The sequence below is a fragment of the Otolemur garnettii genome, unplaced genomic scaffold (assembly GCF_000181295.1).
Source record: "Otolemur garnettii isolate 467f Iridium unplaced genomic scaffold, OtoGar3 scaffold00042, whole genome shotgun sequence".
Lineage (NCBI taxonomy): Eukaryota > Metazoa > Chordata > Mammalia > Primates > Galagidae > Otolemur > Otolemur garnettii.
In genome coordinates this window covers 410,876-432,486 of record NW_003852437.1, presented here as the reverse complement: position 1 = coordinate 432,486, position 21,611 = coordinate 410,876, and the positions used below count along the sequence as shown (strand labels likewise).

At 40.3% G+C, this 21,611-nt stretch overlaps 1 protein-coding gene across 1 annotated transcript in view; it reads right to left on the bottom strand.

Annotated features, from left to right (window-relative positions):
- PPIL4 (peptidylprolyl isomerase like 4) overlaps positions 1–16,230 on the bottom strand; it is a 39,945-nt gene extending 23,715 nt beyond the window's left edge. Inside the window, exons 1-7 of the mRNA XM_003790257.1 lie at positions 16,076–16,230; positions 11,436–11,503; positions 11,288–11,352; positions 10,929–11,046; positions 6,777–6,919; positions 5,552–5,648; positions 4,722–4,838 (exon numbers count right to left, since the gene is read on the bottom strand). Of these exons, the coding sequence (XP_003790305.1) occupies positions 4,722–4,838; positions 5,552–5,648; positions 6,777–6,919; positions 10,929–11,046; positions 11,288–11,352; positions 11,436–11,503; positions 16,076–16,145 (678 nt within the window). The 5' untranslated portion in view covers positions 16,146–16,230. The remainder of the gene's footprint in view (positions 1–4,721; positions 4,839–5,551; positions 5,649–6,776; positions 6,920–10,928; positions 11,047–11,287; positions 11,353–11,435; positions 11,504–16,075) is intronic.
- Between the last annotated feature and the right edge of the window lie 5,381 nt (positions 16,231–21,611).

Here is a 21,611-nt window from a genome sequence, read left to right as displayed (position 1 = left end):
GTGGCTATAAGATGTTAGTTTCATCTCATGGTTTTCTATTCTGTTCCAAACGCCTCTATTTTTCTGCCAATAAATACCATGATGCTTTGATCATTACGGCCTTGTAGTACAACCAAGTCTGGTAGGCTGATGTCCCCCACTTTTTATTACTAAGAATTGCCTTGGCTATATGGTTTTTTTTTCTAGTTCCATACAAAATGAAGAATTATTTTTTCCAAATCTTGAAAGTATGATGTTGGTATTTTAATGTGGATTGCATCAAATTTGTAGATTGCTTTGGAAGTATAGACATTTCAACAATGTTGATTCTTCCCAGCCATGAGCATGGTATGTTCTTCCATTTGTTGATATCTTCTGCTATTTCTTTTCTTAGGATTTTGTAATATTCTTTATAGACACCCTTCACCTCTTCTCTTAGGTATATTCCTAGATATTTCATTTTCTTTGAAGCTACCATGAAGGGAATTGTGTCCTTGATTAGCTTCTCATTTGGCTGCTATTGGCATATACAAAAGCTACTGATTTGTAGACATTGATTTTATATCCTGAGACACTGCTGTATTTTTTGATCAGTTCCAGGAGTCTTGTGGTTGAGTCTTTGGGGTTCTCTAAGCATAAGATCATATCATCAGCAAAGAGTGAACATTTGAAGTCTTCTGCCCCCATTTGGATGCCCTTTATTTCCTTCTCTTGCCTGATTGTATTGGCTAGAACTTCCAGCACTACATTGAATAGCAGTGGTAATAGAGGACAACCTTGTCTGGTTCCAGTTCTAAGTGGAAAAGCCGTCAGGTTTACTCCATTCAGTATAATATTAGCTATGGGTTTGTCGTAGATGGCCTTGATCAATTTAAGAAATGTGCCACTTTCACCTGTATTCTTCAATGTTCTAATTAGAAAAGGATGCTGAATTTTATCAAATGCTTTTTCTGATCTATTGAGAGGATCATATGGTTTTTGTTTTTGCTTCTGTTGACATGGTCAATTACATTTATGGACTTGAGTATGTTAACCCAGCCTTGCAGTCTTGGGATGAAAACTATTTAATCATGATGTATTATTGTTTAATGTATGATTCCAATTATATGTAGGATTCCAATGTATAAATTTTACATTTTGGAAAAGCTAAAACTATACAGACAGTATAAAAAGCAGTAGGACTTTGTTACAGTTTTAACCTCAATAAAGCTCATCAACTGAAAACAAAACAGACTAGGTAAGGTAAAAAATGGGCTTATGCCTGTAATCTCAACACTTTGAAACCAGCCTAGTAACATAGCAAAACTCCACCTCTAGAAAAAAAATTTTTTAAAAAATTAGCTGGGTGCTGGGTGCAGTGGCTCATGCCTGTAATCGTAGCTCTCTGGGAGGCTGAGGCAGGTGGATTGCCCTGAGCTCACAGGTTCGAGACCAGCCACAGTAAGAGCAAAACTCCCGTCTCTAAAAAAAAAAAAAAAAAAAATTGCGAGGCATTGTTACGTATAGCTGTACTCCCAACTACTTGGGAGGCTGGGACAAGAGAATCACTTGAGCCCAAGAGTTGGAGGTTGCTGTGAACTATGATGCTACAGCACTCTACGGAGGGTGACAAAGTGAGACTTTGTCTCAAAAAAAAAAAAATTAGCTGGGTGTAGTGGTGAGCACCTGCAATCATAGCTACTCAGAATGCTGAGGCAGAAGGATCCCTTAAGCAAGGTTGCACTATGCTGTGATCACTGCATTCCAATCTGGGGAACAGAATGAGAACCCTGTCTCTTTTAAAAAACAAAAAACCAAAATCAGTGCCAGGGCAAGGGGGTGGAGAGGTGATAAACAGGAAGAACACAGGGGATTTTAGGGTAGTGAAATTGTATGATTGTACAATAGTGGATATGTTATCATACATTTGCCATTTCCATACCATGTATACACAAAGAGTGAATTCTAATGTAACTTATGGATTAGTTAATAATAATATACAATATTGGCTTATCAATTGTGATGAATGTGCCACACTAATGCAAGATACTAATAATGGGACAATATAAGAAAAAAGGATGGGAGTACCCAGGAACACTATACTTTCTGTTCATTTTCTATAAACCTAAAATTATTCTAAAAAGCAGCCTATTTATTAAAAATAAAACAAGAAAATGAATTCATGAGTCCACACTGATACTGAATAGATAGATAAGCCAATAAGACAAGAGGACTTGGGCAGCGCCTGTGGCTCAAAGGAGTAGGGCACCGGCCCCATATGCTGGAGGTGGCAGGTTCAAACCCAGTCCCAGCCAAAAAATGCGGAAAAAAAAAAAAAAAAAAGAAAAGAGGACTCTTCCTTCCAGTAGAATGCAAATAATTGAGGAAAAGAGTGGAAGAGTTAAGAAATTACCATTTTGGACTGATCAGAATGAAGACTGTCAGGAAAAAATCATGAATGGGTAAGAAATTTAAGGGGAAGGCTTGGCGCTTGTAGCACAGCAGCTAGGGCACCAACCACATACACTGAAGCTGGCGGGTTTGAATCCAGCCTGGGCCTGCCAAACCACAACTACAACCAAAAAGTAGCCAGGTGTTGTGGCAGGCGCCGGTAGTCCCAGCTACTTGGGAGGCTAAGGCAAGAGAATTGCTTAGGCCCAAGAGTTAGAGGTTGCTGGGAGCTGTGACACCATGGCACTCTATCCAGGGTGACATAGTGAGACTCTGTCTCAAGGAAGAAAAAAAAAAAAGAAATTTAAAGGGAAAATTTGACAAGGAACAAGATATTTGAAAGGTCTCAAAGTTTCTTGCCACAGATTATTTATTGGAGACACCAGGCAGGGGATTACCTTAACTAGGTGATCAAAATTACTATTTTCCACTGAGGGACAGGAGAATGTCATACACTTCCAGATGTGACATCTGAGGAAGACACACATTACTCAGATATTATTTTGGCTATGAGTGCATAACTATCATGAGGCAAAAGTAGATAAACCTAAATTCAAAAATATTCTATAAAATGAATGATCTGCATTCTTCAAAAATGTTAATGTTATGAAAAATAAAAACAGGTTACGGAGCTCTTCCAGACTAAAGAGGCTGGGAATGGTGGCTCGCACCTATAATCCTAGCATTTTGAAAGACCAAGGCAGGAGGATCACTTCAAGGTTAGCCTGCGTTAGAGGTTAGCCTGGGCAACAGGGAGATCCCGTCTTTATAAAAAATAAAAAAATTAGCTGGGTATGGTGGTGCATGCCTGTAATCCCAGCTACCGGATAGGCAGATGTAAGAGGATTGCTTGAGCCCAAAAGTTCAATGACACCTCTGTACTCTATCCTAGGTGACAGAGCAAGTTCTCTGTCTTAGAAAAGAAAAATAAAGCAATATATTTTCTTCTGGCATAAATTTCCTAAACTGTTTTTATTGAAAAGTCTGGTAAGAATTTAAAATTCTTTCGCTTATTCTTTTTGTCCAATTGCTCCAAAGATCTTTAACTCCATTAATTTATTTACTCTGGTTCAATATTCTCAGATACACAGTGTACTCATTAAAAATGGGTATTTTTTTCAATTTTTAAAGTTTCAGTCAAATTTTCAATTATAGCTTTTAATATTTGTTCAGACTTGTGATGCCAATGTAAATTTTAAAACAGACCACAAATATGAAAGTTCTATTATATGAAGTAACAACAAAAACTTTATTATCCATTCATTCAAATATTTATTATCTACTATGTGATAAGTACATCTATTCCACAAAAATAACAAACAGTAAACAATACCTACTTATGTCAATTAATCATCTACTCAATAATTGTTCCCAAATAACTTCATACTATTAGTGATACAGAAAAGGAGTGTATTTAAAAGCATTGAATTTCAACCCAGATTTATTTTACCCTTCAACTAATATTCTACTATTTAATTTTGATACACAAGTAATATAATAAATCATTATTCTTTTAATCCACATAAAATTCAGCCTAATAAACACTGTTTAAAAATGAGACGAGGGGGGCCACAGTGTATGGCACACCTCTTGGAGGCGAGACACAATTATAAGAGAGACTTTATCTAACAAATATAATCGGTGTAACCTAATTCTTTATAACCTCAATGCATCCCAAACAATAAAAAAAAATTAACTCCTCAAAAAAAAAAGACATGAATGCTCAAGACTTTATTACAAAAAAAATGAAAAATGAGATGAATATTAAACAACTGAAATTCAATTAATGTTTATAAGTTAGATATCTACCTCGCATTTTTTAGAAAGGCACTTAGCACTACATTGAAAGTCGAGCCAAATTTATTTTCACATGCATTATTACATAATAACCAAATTTAATCTAAAAAATTATTGACTAAATGTTTAATATTTGAAGGCTGTCAAAAAGCCAGAAATATGCCAGGCATGATGGTTCATGTCTGTAATCCTAGCACTCTGGGAGGCTGAAGTGGGAAAAGTCTTTGAGGCCAGGAGCACCCCAGCAGCCTGAGCAAGAGCAAGACCCCACCTCTACCAAAATAAAAAAAATTAGCTTGGCATTATGGCACATGCCTGTAGTCCCAGCTGAGGCAAGAGGATCACTTAAACCTGGGACTTTGATGTTGCTGTGAGCTAGGCTGATGCCATGGCACTCTAGCCTGGGCAACAGAGCGAGCCCCTGTCTCAAAAAAAAAAAGAGCCAAGAATAAACTCTCAAGGAGTATGCATTAAATATACTGGGAAACGACTACTTGAAAAAACAATTAACTTACCATTTCTAAAAGAATAGCTTGAGTTTTAGCCTCTTTTTCTGCCTTTATTTCTTCTATTTCTTCAGCTGATCTTCCTTTAAAATCATCGATTTCTTCATCTGCTCCTATTCGACCACTCTAGAAGGTAGAATTTACTGATATATGAATTTAAAGAATAAAAACTCTGAAAAATATTGATGACATTATTCTTTATTACAATCAAACATGCTAAAGTAGCATATGAAACAAATTTATAAACCTTTGAAAATTGAATTAAATTAATTCTAAAATGTTGCCTGGATTAGGTTTCTGATTATAAAAATCAAAATAAACATTACATAGACACTGTTATCCAACTAATTGCTGAATGAAGAAGATAAATGATCTCATAAATATGCACCAATCCCAACCACAAAGATAAATTAGCTTTGAGAAATCGTATTAAAACTCCTGGGGGGAAAGTTTACGCCATTCCACAAAAATTTCTGGGTTCTAGGGTATCTCTAATTGAAAAGTTTCCTCACAAGATGATGGTTTAATTTAACCTTAAAGAGATACTCCTAACTAGAATTAGAGGTAAGAAAAACTTTCCCACCATGTTCATAAAGCTTCCAGAGCTAAGGGTGTTCCAGCAGAACAGAAATGGAAAAAACAAAATTAGGAAAATGAAAAGATAGCTAGAAAAATGAGTATCTCTGTGCAGAGAAAAAGAACTCTAAACTTGTTCTACTATAATTAAGCAAGGTAAGTAATAATACTTGTGAAGAAATATGCTCTAATAGATGAAAAAGCTAAATCCTTGCAAATCATTAATAAGCATGCACACTTAATCATAAAAAGTCTCCACTTACATCTAATTGTTCCCTCGTAGGTTCTGGTGAGCGATCAGGAATTAATAAATCAGGAGGGTCATCAAAGGGATCATCTAAAATTACTGTATGATTTATCCTTACAAAATAAATCAAGATCAAATGTTACATTTATTTCAAAATCCATTATTTTATTTTCATAGATTAAAAATAATAACTTTCATATCTAATGCCAAAAAATCTCCATACTACACAAGGATATTATTAATCTTCCATATTGCACAAAGATATTACTAATCTAAGCATATTATCATAATAGGTGCTACTGTTTTTCACTGTTTGGTATCATAGTTACTACCCTGAAATTACTTTAAGATGAAAACGAACATAAGTATCTAAATTTTAGTACTTTTGTCCTATTTCTCAATAATTTGCATTAAAAAATTAAATATGGCCAAGCATGCAGTGAGTGCAGGCTGGTAATCCTAGCACTTTGGGAGGCTGTGGCAGGAGAATCACTTGACCCCAGGGGTTCAACACCAGCCTGGAAAACATAGCAAGACCCCATCTCTACAAAAAAATTTAAAATTTAGGTGGTGTGTTGGCATGTGCCTATAGTTCCAGCCACCCAGGAGGCTTAGTCGGGAAGATCCCTAAGCCCAGGAGTTTGAGGTTGTGGTGAACTATGATCACACTGCATTTCAGCCTAGGCAAAAGAGCAAGATCATGTCTCAAAAAACAAAAACAAAAACAAGGCCAAGCATGGTGGCTCACAGGCATGTAAACCTAGCACTCGGGGAGGCTGAGGTGAGTGGATTGCCTGAGTTCAGGGTTCGAGACCAACCTCCGTCTCTACAAAAATTGCCCTATTGTGGCAAGCACTGTAGTTCCAGCTACTCGGAAGGCTGAGGCAGGAGGACCACTTTAGCACAACAGTTTGAGATTGCTGTGATCTGTGACACCACAGCACTCTGCTGAGGGCGACAAAATGAGACTCTGTCTCAAAAAACAAACAAACCCCTCAAAAACCAAAAGCTTCAAGCAGAGGGACTTCCCACACACACATACACCAAATTAAAGCATTAATTATTCAACAAAAATTATCCTCTCACCCAACATAAGCAATTATAAATAATTATTATAAATATAAAAAAAATATAAAAGGTCATTTTCATTAATAAGATTCTTATAGTCTTGTTTGGACAAACCAGAGCTACACATACCACTACATCAAATATCACAGTTGTTAAAACATTCTAGTACACACCTGATATCTTGATATGGCATGAAGTCCTTGTCAACAAAAGTTTCATTAATTTTCTTAATTACGTCCATGCCTTCTGTCACCTCACCAAACACTGTATGAACACCATCAAGGTAATCTAGATTTTCTCCTGTAGTAATAAGAAACTATATAGAAAAATACATAATACAAAAAAATATATAATTCAAACTGAAATCAGTTACAGACTTCCAAAAAAATACATACTTAAAAAAGAAAGACTACATTTACTGAACCAATTTTTACATACTTATTATGAGACTAAGTAAAAAGTACAAATACTATCCATGAAAACTTTATTTTATTGTCCTTTACAATGGAAGGTCTGTGGCAACCATGTGTCAAGCATGTCTACTGGTGTATTTTTCTAATAGCATGTGCTTAGTTTCTGTCTCTGTGTCACGTTTTGGTAATTCTGCCAATATTTCAAACCTTCTCATTACAATTATATCTGTTATGATGATCTGTGATCAGTGATCTTTGATGTTACTATTATAATTGTTTTGGGGGCTCCACAAACTGTGCCCATATAAACATGACATAATTAATCATAATAAATAAATATTGTTCCTCCATCTCTTTCCTGCGCCTTGAGCTGCAATGTTCCTTGAGACACACAGTACTGAAATTAAGTCAATTAATAACTTTACAATGGACTCTGAATGTTCAAGTAAAGGAAGAATGGCATACCTCTCACTTTAGATCAAAAGTTAGAAATGATTAAGATTATCAAGGAAGGCACACTGGAAGCCAAAATAGGCTGAAGGCTAAGGACTCCTGCACTAGTTAGTCCACTCGTAAATGCAAAGTTCTTGGAGAAAATTAGAAGTGCTACTCCAGAGAACAAATGAATGACAACAAAACAAAATAGTATTACTGCTGACAGGGAGAAAGTTTTAGTACTTTGGATAGGAGAACAAACCAGCCCTAACATTCCCTTAAGCCAAAGCTTAATCTAGAGCGAGGCCCTAACTTTCTGCAATTCTATGAAAGATGAGAAAGGTAAGAAAGCTGCAGAAAAAAAGTTTGAAGCTAATTAAGTTTTGATGACATTTAAGGAAAGAAGCCATCACCACAACATAAAAGTACAAGGTGAAGCATCAAGTGCTGCATCAAGTTATCCAGATATGTAGGTAAAATCACTGATCATGGTGGATACATGAAATAACAGATTTTCCATGAAGAAAAAAAAAAAAGCTTTATATTGGAGTGATGTCTCTAGGAGTTTCATAGCTAGAAAAGAGAAATCATGCCTGGCTTCAAAGCTTCAAAGTACAGGCCAAGTCTCTTGATAGGGTCTAATGCAGTTGATGATAAAGCTGAAGCCAAAGATCTTTGACCATTCTGAAAAATCTTAGGACCCTGGCGGTGCCTGTAGCTCAGTGGATACGGTGGCGGCCACATACACCAAGGCTGGCCTGTTCAAACCCAGCCTGGGCCAGCTAAAACAACAATGACAACTGCAACAACAACAAAAAAATTGCCAGGCATTGTGGCAGGTGCCTGTAGCCCCAGCTACTTGGGCAGCTGAGGCAAGAGAATTGCTTAAGCCTAAGAGTTTGACATTGCTGTGAGCTATGATGCCACAGCACTCTACCCAGGGTGACAGCTTGAGACTCTGTCTTTAAAAAAAAAAAAAAATCTTAGGACCCTTAAGAATGATGCTAAATCAACTCTGCCTAAATCATATAAGTGGAACAACAAACCCTGGATAATAGCACATCTATTTACAGTAGAGTTTGCTAAATATCTTAAGCCCACTATTCAGACCTACTGCTCAGAAAAATGCTTTTCCTTTTAAAAGATGATTGCTCATTGGTAATTCACCTGGTAACCTAGGAACTCTTATGGAGATGTAGCTAGGCGATTAATGTTTCATGTCTGCTAACACAAAAAAAAAAAAGAAAAGAAAAGAAAAAAAGGAAATATGGCCAGGTGTGGTGTTGTGCACATAGAGTCCAAACAGGTAGGAGGGTTGTTTGAACCTAGCTTGGGCAACACAGCAAGACCCCATTTCTAAAAATAAAAATAAAGAAATACATTTCATAAGCCAGATACCATAGATAGTAACTTCTCTGATGAATGTGGGCAAAATATTATGCATTGAAAACCTTCTGGAAAGGATTCTAGATGCCATTAAGAACATTCAAAATACCAACATTATCAGGAGTTTGGAAGAAGATGATTGAAATGGATGGATGACTTTGAGGTTCAACTGTAGACTTGGTGGAAACAGAACTAGAATATGTGACTGAACTATTGAAAGGATGTGGAATTGCTTTTTTTTTAAGAGACGGAGTCTCATTTTGTCACCCTCAGTTGCTGGCATCACAGCTCACAGCAACCTCTAGTTCTTGGGCTTAGGCAATTCTCTTGCCTCAGCCTCCTGATTAGCTGGGACTACAGGCACCTGCCACAATGCCCGGCTATTTTTTGTTGGCTGGGGCCAGGTTCAAATCTGCCACCTGAGTATATGGGGCTGGTGCCCTACTCACTGAGCCACAGGTGCCACCCATGGAATTACTTCTTAAAGATGAGAAAGGAAGTGGTTTCTTGAGATGAAATCTGTTCTTGGTGAAGACAGTGTCAACACTGTTGAAATGACAACCAAGTATAATAGAACCTCCACAGCTGACTACTTCAAGTTGAACTAATTTTCACAGACCAGTCATGCACTACATGTACTCAATGAAAGTTCCTTATGCTGACCATCTCGTATGTTGACCGGTTTACTACAGTCCCTAGGATGGTTAATCTACAGAGTTTCCCCTTTGTTAAGAATATTGTATCAACTAAACAGATACAGCAGTGGCAGGGTTTCAGAGGACTGACTCCAATTCTGAAAGAAGTCCTACTGTGGGTAAAATGCTATCAAACAGCATCACATCTACAGAAAAATCTTTGATGAAAGGAAAGTCCATCAACAGGGCAAATTTTTTGTTGTCTTAATTTAATAAATTGCCACAACCATCCTAACTACCAGCAACAACCACCCTATTAGTCAGCAGCCATCAACATCAAGGCAAGACCCTCCACCAACAAAAAGATTATGACCTGCTGACGGATCAGATGATTAGTAGCCATTTTTAGCAATAAAGTATTTTTTTAAATTAAGGTATGTACATTGTGCTTTTAGACATAGTGCTACTGTGACACTTAATACACTGCAGTATCAATTTATGCAGTATAGCATAAATACAATTTTTATACGCACTAGGAAACCAAATAGTGCTACTGTGACACTTAATACACTGCAGTATTTATGCAGTATAGCATAAATACAATTTTTATATGCATTGGGAAACCAAAATATTCATACAATTTGCTTTACTGCAATATTTACTGTATTATGGTAGTCTTTTTTTTTTTGAGACAGAGCCTCAAGCTGTCCCCCTGGGCAGAGTGCCGTGGCGTTATAGCTCACAGCAACCTCCAACTCCTGGGCTCCAGCGAGTCTCCTGCCTCCGCCTCCCAAGTGGCTGGGACCACAGGCGCCCGCCACAACGCCCGGCTATTTTTTGGTTGCAGCCATCATTGTTGTTTGGCGGGACCGGGCTGGGGATTCGAACCCACCACCTTAGGTGTACGTGGCTGGTGCCTCAGCCAGTTGAGCTATAGGCGCCGAGCCATTATGGTAGTCTTGAACCAAGCCCATAATATCTCCAAGGTATAAAATATCAACACATACATAGATGTTCCCCTCATTGTTTAAAATACTAAGACAAATCAAGGCTCAACTTTTTTATGTGAATACAGTGGAAAATGAAGGACCTACACCAATGGAGTTGATATGAGGATTAAATAAGACAATGAATGAAAGGTACTCAATAAAATACACTATTAAAAAAGAATTAAACATTGAAAACAAATGAGCCATAAATGTGAACAGTAATAATCATGGATGGTAGAAGTGTGGGTATTCTTTGTACTTCTGTGTGTTTTCTAATTTCCTCACAATGGGTATGCCTTACATGTAAGAGAACAAAATGCTGTTATAATATTTGAAAAGGGCAACTTTTTCTCCTAACAAGAATCTTTGATTGAAACTCTCTCCTTACTGGATAGTTACAAAAGCTAACTTTGTGGGTGCCTTCCAGTCCTTCACCCCTAAGCCAAGCTCATCTTCTATTTCCTGACCTGAGATCCATGCTGAGCACTGCCATTGTTCACCATGGACACCGTGCCTTTCTTCTTGTGCTTAATTCGTGGCACTTTTTCTGCCTCAAAAAAGCTTGCTTGATCACCATAGAGTTGACTGAAAATAAATAAAAGGTTATAAAATATATGTAGCCTTAAAATGAAACAGAAAAGTACTAGTAACATGAACAGTTATCAACCATTTCCTTATAGAAATGCCCCATGATTCAAAGTATTTTTCTTTGTTAAGATATATGTTTGGGGAATTTGGAGAAAAATCCTAAATTTAAACCATATTTTAAAATGCAGATTGAAACATGAACAATTCTATTTTTCCTCATTTAAGACTAAGAACTTACCCAAAAATAGACTCTCCTCCACGGCCAGTCCCTGTAGGATCACCAGTTTGTATGATAAAATCCCTCTATAATATATAAGATTCTTTATTAACAGAATTTACTATGTGGTTTCAGTAACAAAAAACATGAGTAATTTCCACCGACTTACCTGTACATTGTGAATAAGGCAGTAATTGTAATATTTTATTTTACACAACTTCAGGAAATTCAAGCAGGCTGAAAAAGAGTAAATACTAAATTCATCACAGTAATCCACAAATACATTTTTAAACAAGTAAAAGTATAGTATAATTATTTTCTAAGTCACCATTAAAAGAAAAACAAACAAACAAGCCAAATACCCAAAACTATAAATATTGGCAATAAGTCCAGGAAAAAAAGCAAAATTTTCTCTTTTACAACCATTGGGATTTTTTTGACATCTGAGCTAATGCAGGAAATTGACACTTATCTGGAATAAACAATAATTTATTGATAAATTGATTTTATAATAGAAAAAAACTAATTAGGCCGGCCACAGTGGCTCATGCCTATAATCCTAGCACTCTGGGAGGTCAAAGGTGGGTGGATTGCTTGAGCTCACAAGTTCGAGACCATCCTGAGCAAAAATGGGACCCTGTCTCTACTAAAAGTAGAAAAACTGGGGGTGGCGCCTATAGCTCAAAGGAGTAGGGCGCCAGCCCCATATACCGGAGGTGGTGGGTTCAAACCTGGCCCCAGCCAAAAACTACTAAAAAAAAACAAAGAAAAACTGAGGTAAAAGGATCACTTGAAAAAAAAGAAAGAAAACTAATTAAAGAGATACTATAATGATAAATAAAAGAGATAATATAATGGGAAAGCAGAATATATGTACAGATTACATAAATTAGGAAAAATCAAATGTCCAGGGTCAAATTTTTTTTTGTACAGTGGTTAAACAGCCCTTCACAAAAATTATGCTTATCATGAACAAGCTGTCTCATATAAACTCATTTGCATATAAAAAACATTTACTGATGCTTGGTACTGTCGTCACAAATGTCCTTAAACTGGCTGGGTGCCCATAGTTCAGTGGTTAGGGCACCAGCCCCATGCTCCGTGGCTGGTGGGTTAGAATCCAGCCCGGGCCTGCCAAAAACAATGACAACTACAACCCCAAGATAGTGGGGTGTTATGGTGGGCGCCTGTAGTCCCAGCTACTTGGGAGGTTGAGGCAAGAGAATCGCTTAAGCCCAGAAGTTGGAGGTTGCTGTGAGCTGTGATGCCACAGCACTCTACCAACAGTGACAAAATGAGGCTCTGTCTCAAAAAAAAAAAACAAATGTGAGACAATAGGAAAGTTTAAATGATATAAGGAATTATTACTAATGTTTTCAAGGTATGATAATGATTTGTGATTCTGTTTCTTTTTAAAAAGTCCTTATCTTTTTGAGATACATGCTGAAGTAATGAAAGATCAAATACATCTAGTGGAGATGGAGGTATTATGAGTGAAGTAAGACTGACTGTGTTGACAACTGTTAAACAAAGCTAGTCATTGGTACATGAGAGTTCATTTACATGATTCTCTCTGTTTCTGTATGTTTCAAATTTTCTCTAAGAAGTAAAAAAAAGAGGTCGGGCATGGAGGCTCAGGCCATATAAATCCTAGCACTTTGGGAGGCCAAGGCGGGAGGACAGCTTGAACTCTCACTTTAAGAACAGCCTGAGCCAGAACAAGACCCTACTAAAAAATAGAAAAATTTGGCTCGGCACCTGTAGCTCAAGCAGCTAAGTCACTAGCCACATACACAAGAGATGGCAGGTTTGAATCCAGCCCAGGCCTGCCAAACAACAATGCAACTACAACCAAAAAATGGTTGGGCATTTTGGCGGGTGCCTGTAGTCCCAGCTGCTTGGGAGGCTGAGACAAGAGAATGGCTTAAGCCCAGAAGTTGGAGGTTGCTGTGAGCTGTGATGCCATGGCACTCTACCTAGGCATCTACCCAGAGCCCCTTGAGGCTCTGTCCCACCTACCTGTGAGGCTAAGGCAGGAGGATTGCCTGAGTGAGCTAGGCTGATGCCATGGCACTCTATCCTGGGCAAAAGAGTGAGACTCTGTCTCACAAAAAAAAAGGAAAAGAAAAGAAAAGAAAGGGAGGAAGTAGGTAACTTTTAATAAATTTATTACAGATTGATAAGTAGGTATAAAGATAAGTAGATATCCAATCATATGAGTGCAAATACATACGCATGGGGTGGACTTATGTTTTTGGTGTTCCAGTGTGTATCTTTGTAGAACCACTGCTTGTTAATTAGGTGGAATAACCTTCCCTCTCCTTTAGTTCCTCATAACTGAGGAAAGTGGCCCTTTCATTTGCTAGGTACTGCTCTACATGGATAGAATGTCAAAGGAAATCAAAGAAAAACAAAACCAAGACATAAAAAATAAAATTCCTTCATTTAGTGGTTACTAAAAAAAAAAATTAAACATTAAAAATAAATGCCCTATAGGCCAGCACACAGTGGCTCACACCTGTAATCCCAGCACTCTGGGAAGCCAAGGCAGATAGATTGCCTGAGCTCATGGGTCCAAGACCAACCTGAGCAAGAGCAAGATCTCCTGTCTAAAAATAGCCTGGTCCTGTGGCAGCCACCTGTAGTCCCAGCTACTCCAGTGAAGCAAGAGAATCACTGGAGCCCACGAGTTTGAGGTTGCTATGAGCTATGATGCCAAGGTACTCTACCAAGGGTGACAAAGTGAGACTCTTTCTCAAAATAAATAAATAAAAATAATAAATAAATAAATGCCCTGGGGTGGCACCTGTGGCTCAAGGAGTAGGGCGCCATATACTGGGGGTGACAGGTTCAAACCCAGCCCCGGTCAAAAACTGCAAAAAAAACAATGCCCTGCAATATCTATTCTTTTGTACCCTGGATCCGGTCATTAAAGCCATGTTTACCCCAGGAACATGAGGCAATCAATTATCTTCTTTATTTAAGACAGTTTGAGTAAGGTTTCTATCACTTGCACAGTGCTAACTAATTCAAGACATTTATATGCATTAGTCAATGAAATGAACCTCTAATGTGTGCCCTCAAAATAGCAGGCACACAAAGTACTCAAGCTATATAGAGGTAATGAAGGTACAGTTCCTGCTCTCATTGACGCTTACATTCTTGAGAGAAGATAAGACTTTTAAATAATTTCAGGAAACTAGGTAAATATGTCTCGTAGTTTATAAAATAAAGACTTGAGACATAGTGGAAGAAACAAATAACTCTGCTTAAGGAGGAGGGAGAGCTTCACAGAGAACATGTTTGATTTAAGATCTAAAGTTTGGGCTTGGCACCTGTGGCTCAAGTGGCTAAGGTGCCAGCCACATACACCTAAGGTGGCGGGTCCAAATCCAGCCCCAGCCCACCAAACAACAATGATGGCTGCAACCAAAAAAAAAAAAAAAATAGCCAGGCGTTGTGATGGGCACCTGTGGTCCCAGCTACTTGGGAGAGACTCGCGTGAGGCCAGGAGTTGGGGTTGCTGTGAGCTGTGATGCCATGGCACTCTACCCAGGAGGATGGCTTGAGGCCGTCTCAAAAAAAAATCTAAAGTTTGCCAGAAAAACAAGAATGGAGATGAATGTGTGTTAGAGGCAACAGCAAGAGAACAACTTGGAAAGGATGGTATAGGAGAGTTTGCAGTGTTTTAAGGGGAGGCAGGGAGGAGGGGGAAATAGGTAGATTAGTGCGGGAGAAAGTGTTTTAAGGCATGAGGCATTTAATGTAGCACCAGCTACAATAAGGCAGCTTGTTTAACCCCTTTGACAAGCTCTGCATTCCATGGGGGTAGGACCCTGATTGTAACTAACTGGTCTCCAGTTTCTCCCTACTCTGAGCCAGTTTCCACACTGCTGCCTATTATTCTCCCAAAACAAATATGCCATGCCTCAGTACTGCTTTTACAATCTTCAAAGACTCTGGTCATCAGTATGGCACACAAAGCTATTATACTCGACCTAAAAGTATCTAACCAGACTCACAGCCTGCCATTCCACAACTACTCATACCATTCCTTTTGGGCAGTGCCGTTAAACTACCTGCTGTTTACAGAAAATTCCAAGTAAAGAAAACCCTAATTCCCACTTGTCTTTGAACGAGCTAGTTCAAGTGTTCTAAAGTCTTCGCTTGCTTCGATTCTCTTCGCCCTCACCAGGCAAGAATTATTTCCTCCTCTGGTTTCCAAGGCAACTTAAACATTCTTCTCCTACAACACTTAAAAATTAAAATTAGTTCCCACGTTAACTTCCCTCAATGGAAAATCAAACCCTCAAAGGCAAGATGCCTAGCTCGACTCTAGTCCAGGGCCTTGCAGGCTCCGTTCACACTCCCGGACACCCCCTTCCTCCCTGCACGCGGGATGCCCACGTTCGTTGCCCCAAGCACATCCTACCCGCTTTGACGGAGACGTAACTGATGACACGCCAACCAACAGTTACGTTCCTCTCACGAGAAAAGAAAGCACAGTAAAGCTACAAAAGCCATAGGTATTGAATATGCAGCACGCGTATCTCTTCTCACACACACACGCCCCCAAAGGCAATTAATGACCGCAAAGCCGGCTGGCCAAGACAAGATAAGGAAGAAAAGCGGCTGAGGCTCAAACAAATTCTCACAAAAACTTTCCTAACCACCCACTAATAAACAGCCCGGTCGCTGGCGCCAGCAGCTCGCCAGTTCGACCCAGTGGCAGCCGGCGACTGTGGAGAGAAGGGAGAGTAAGAGAACGAGGTCGGCCCCGGCGAGAGCTGAGTGGGGCGAAGGTCTCACCGCGCGGCCGCTCCTCGGTGTACAAGTCGATGACTACGTCGCCCAAAGTGGTCTCCAGCAGAACCGCCATGGCGCCCGCTCCTCCTCCGCAGCAAACCCGCGGGAGTGACAGGCACAGCCGTCACGTCTACGCCACGCGTCACCTCCGACGCGACCCCTCCTGCGTCATCCCTCCGGCGCCACCGCCCCCTTCCGGGCCGCTCCTTCCGGTCGGGCATTTGGCCCCGCCCCGGGCGCGGACGTTTTGAAAATCGTAGTTGGGGCTTGGCTACCTTCACAGAATCCTGCCTCTCAGAAAGGTCCCAAAGAGGGTTGTTTGTATAGAGGTAAGCAGAAGCTTTTAATCCAAAGGGTGTTACTTCAGAAGCCAAAGAAAGCTAATTTTGTTCAGCCTCCTTCCCACCGGAGACTACAGTCTCTTTGCCCTGAGTCAAAAACATTATTCCCTGAGGGCACAATTTGCTACCCACAAAGATGGTTAACAGGAATTCATTCCTGGCTAATCCTGTTTAGAGCTAGTGCTTTTTATAGTAGGACAGGGTGTGTGCAACGTTACCCAAAGAATAATACATTTCAGCCTCAAATCTCTATGGGTATTATCAATACTTTTTAATTTAGAAGAATTACGAAACTACTTTTGGCCTTTATGCGGGCTTGCAACCCTAGAAGTAATATATTGCCTGCAAGTTTACTCCCCACTCTTCTTGGCCAAGGCAGTTGTTAGGGTATGAACTAGTGGACATGGATTTTGAGAAAGATTTCTCCAAAGATTAGAATAGAAAGAAGTTTATTTTACTTTTCTCAGGCAGAAAATGACCAGGCCCAGCACGACCAGTATGACCAGCACAATGAAAGAGAGAGAGAGAGTGTTGGCTGAAAGGATCAAGTACTCAGTCTTTTAGTGAGAAGTTGAAAAGGGGACAAAAAGGATTTGTGACTGAAGCCAAATCAGCATACTGTGAATGCTATATCTGCACTTCTTAGTGGCAGGTGGATAATTGATGCTTGTGGTGGTGTCATTGATTCTGCCCCTGAAGCAGAAACTGAGGCCTGTAGCTAGCACCCCCTGCTGTCCAGAAACTTTAGGGCTGTAAAACATTTTCAAAAACAGTTATAAAAGAGTCAGCTAGGGAGAGAGCTGCTCATTTGATTGATCTTAGCCTATACTGTAAAACTATGAGGTAATAATTTTTCTCTTATTTAGCTATTAAGGTCGTCCTTTTATTTCCCCCTTTTCTGTTGTTAAAACTAAAATTTATATTTAACTGAATTCAGAAATAGGGAAACAATGGGCTGAGGTCTTTCTTCTATAGCTATTTCAGGCAGGCAACGGTCGCTGAGACCTTTTTATGGAGGAGTTCATTGGAATCAGTAAGGGAGAGCAGCTGACAATGGAAAGTCTTGAAAGCTAGATTAGAGGCAGGATGGAGCTTCACTGGAGAGAAATAGCTAAGGCCTGAATTTGGTGCTGTATGGATGTTACGTTACCAGTTAGCAGAGAATGCAGGATCCAAAAATGAGAACTCAAAGAAGAGACATTAGGGAACCTAGCCAAGAAACTCTTAAGAGAAGTGCTAGACAAGAAAACTAAGGCTATGCTTGGCAAGAGCTTATAGTTTTGAGGAGGTAGAAAGCCTTTCAGACTGTAGGCAAATAAAGCACCTGTAGTGGGATATATTGGAGAGTAAGGTTATTATTATTCAGGTTCTCAGTATGGGCAAAGAGTTAACAGGTCTGGTCTGTAAAATAGCCTGTGGCAGTATTTGTAGAATGGCGCAAGAAGTATAAAGAGGAAAGGGCAATAAGGAGCCATAGCTACTACGGCATATTGTTAGAGCATAAACCAACAAAGACAACAGGGATTATTTTGATTAAGCATAAAATCCTTGTCTCTCTCAGTCTGGCCACCAAAGAAGCAAAGAAAAAAAATCTTCTGCAGTATGACTGTTTTCAGTGGCTATTTCAGATGTAGTTATTTTCACTGATGTATTAATTGTGATGTTAAAACATCTAAACTTTAGTAACTATTTTATTTTTTTGAGACAGTCCCACTCTGTCATCCTGGGTAGAGTGCTATGGCATCATAGTACACAGCAACTTCAAACTCTTGGGCTCAAGTGATCCTCTTGTCTGAGTCTGTCAAGTAACTCAGACTGTAGGTGCCTACCATGGCACCTGCTAGTCTTTCTGTTTTTAGTAAAGATGGGGGTCTCTCTTTGCTCAGGCTGGTCTTGAACACCTGAGCTCAGAGAATCCTTTTGCCTTAGTCTCCCAGAATGTTAGGATTACAGGCGTGAGCCCCTTGCACCAGGCCTTTAATAACAATTTTTTTTTTTTTGAGACAGAGCCTCAAGCTGTCCCCCTGGGCAGAGTGCCATGGCATTACAGCTCACAGCAACCTCCAACTCCTGGGCTCAAGCGAGTCTCCTGCCTCCGCCTCCCAAGTAGCTGGGACCACAGGCGCCCGCCACAACGCCCGGCTATTTTTTGGTTGCAGCCATCATTGTTGTTTGGCGGGTCCGGGCTGGGGATTCGAACCCGCCACCTTAGGTGTACGTGGCTGGCGCCTTAGCCGGTTGAGCTATAGGCGCTGAGCCAATAACAATTTTTAAATTAGTTTCATTTACCAAAAGTTACCAAGATTACATGAAATAACAGGCATTTGAGTTCTTATGTTCTTAATAAAATACTTGATGTAAACACTTCTTTTTGAGTCAACTGTAGTTCCTTTACATATTTTGGTAGTGAATCATATATACAAGACATACATGGACATGCAAACATAATAGACATAGAAGTAGACATTTTTAGGTGAAAGTAGGCATAAAGTTTTTAGTTTGAAAGCTCAGAGCATGCCAAGAAAAGGCAAAAGATTTATGTGTAAAGTGCCATTTAAGTGTTTTCCAGAAGTTGTGTATAAAGTCCCAGTTAAGTGTTTTCCAAAAGGAAAACATAAGGTCTTTTCCCAGTGGGGGTGACTAGGAAGCACTAAAAGGAGTGAGCAAAGACTGTCTCCAAGCGAGGAGAGAAGCTGTGGGATACACAGTGAGGCTGTATTTTATCTTTCACTCTGATGATGGAGGTAGGAGAGGTAGAGAGGTCCAGAAAATTCAGGAAGAGCAGAGGACTTCCCTCCAGGGTTTGTTAAAATCAATTTACTTACCCATGTCAGAGAGAGAGTTACCTAAGTCTTGGCCCACCCAATGTGATGAAATTTAGGCTGTTTCTAAGTTGGGGTCTATCAGACTGAAGCAGTTTCAGGGGTCCATGGATATAGAGGATGCCAATTTAGGGCCACTGCTTCTGGCGGTGAGTGTAGTCCCCTGTTTTGAGGATGCTTTTCTGCCTCCACTGCCTCTTCCTTTTGTAGTGAGAATAGAGTTCCAGAGTCCTTACAAAGCCCGAAGCTGCTTCCTGGGGTATTTTTACTCCAGAGATCCATAGTCGTAGAAGGGGCAGGGTTCAGTTCCTGTGGAAGGGCATGGTCAGGGATCCAGTGTTGGTATCTTCTTGCCTGGGTCTTTGAGTGATTCCTCTGGAAAACTCCTTTATAGTGGCACCCACTATTTGAAAAGGTTTTTCTGCTTGGGCCTGCTGTCAGTCCTGTTCCCTCTTTCCATCCCATTATCAGGGACCTTAAACGCCAGGTTTAAAAGTTTTGCTCACAAAGTCTGAGGTTCCTTTTCATGTTTTTGGACTTTACACCAAATACTGGGGCTGACCAGGAGGTGAAGTACATTGCTAAGATAGACTGTCCTTCTCTGGTGTCAGGATCCAAGTTAGTAAAGGGACAAAAGACTTCAGACAGTCAGAAAGGAAAAGGGCTGGATTTTCGTCCGGCTTGCAGTGACTTACAATGTCTTTTGACTCTGTAGTCTACTGAAGGGGGAACTGGTGCACAGCAGGGAGGAAACTTGGGCAGCTGGCTTGGGTGCATGCACCAGGGCTAGAGAGCTAGTGGTAGAAATGGAGGAGGAGGAGAAACCAGGAACCAAAAGAGAAATATCATTTGGAGAGTGAAGATAGTGACAAAGATGTTAGAGTGAGAAGTAATATGAGTCAGGCAGAGGGAAGATCAGAAAATCTAGCAAGTTAAACTGAATGTAGAGGATTTAAAACCCCCAGTGAACCAGCAGCAATAGAAGGTCGAATAGTAGAATAGCATTATGATTAAGAGATTCATACTAGGCTCAGCGCCTGTGGCTCAAGCGGCTAAGGCACCAGCCACATACACCTAAGGTGGCAGGTTCGAATCCCCAGCCTGGGTCCGCCAAACAACAATGATGGCTGCAATTAAAAAAATGGCCAGGTGTTGTGGCAGTCGCCTGTGTCCTAGCTACTTGGGAGGCTGAGGCAGGAGACTCGCTTGAGCCCAGGAGTTGGAGGTTGCTATGAGCTGTGATGCCATGGCACTCTACCCAGGGGGACAGCTTGAGGCTCCGTCTTAAAAAAAAAAAAGAGATTCATTCTAGGCCAAGTTTCTCAGTTACTTAATATACTAAACTGTTGGGATGAGGGGGGTGAGTGAGTCCCAAAATACCAACCAAATGTTGCCCATGATAGCAACTAAGAGAAAGAAAAGGAAATTTTAGGAATGGTCACATGTTGATAGTAAAAGGCGGCTGAGGGGGCTTCCCCAGCTCAGATGCGTTGACAGTTCTGCTCAGACATCAGGCATCCTGGAAATCTGAGTCAGACTGAATCCTAGAGGTCTGGCCAGAAAACAACATCCCCAAGTTCTGATCAAGTAGGGTCCTTGGATCTGAGTGAAGACTCAATCTCTTGCTCACCCCTGGAAAGAGTGGGTAGGAAGTGTCCCCCCACGTCATCCTCCCAAGTGGTAGAACCAGAGCTGAATTTTCCTTTGACCAAGCTAAGACAAAAGCTACCACTCTCCAACCTCAAGCATATGACCGTTTCCAGAGCCTTGGGGCCTTACCCACTGAATGAGGGTATGGAGAATGAAGTTTCAGGAGCTGTGTGGCAGAGGAGGTAGCAGTTTTGAAAACGCAGAAAAGTTTTTAAAAAGTCAGCTAGTGAGAGAGAGAGAGAACAGTTTGCTCCTCACAGTTCCTGGACTAGGGTGGGGAGAGGGAAATATCACACCTTGCGTTGCCACCAAGGTCTGTGAGGAGGCAGGGGAGGAAAGAAAACAGAAACTGGAGCCTCAGTGTTTTCTGTGGAAAAGATGAGGCAAGGCAGGGCAGGGTAAACAGGCTTAGGATTGTCTCATTTGAGTAATATTCAGCTGGCTCTTCTTTGATGTAGGGTTGTCATTAGCTGTCTGGTACCTGGCCCTGGGGAGATTAGGGAAGAGGGACATTGCCCCCTGGAGCATAAGAGGAGGCAGCTCAGATTGTGCATTCTAGACTGCTTGAGTTGTATATGAAGGGGTGCATTCCCCGTAAAGCTGTTTGCTATATCTGGGAATCAGCTAGCCCTGGGAGGAGCAGTCTCTCCAGGGTCAGCAAGGCCCCAGATGCAACAGAATCAAGAATACAGAAAATAAGAGAGTCAAGACATAGGATCTGAAGTA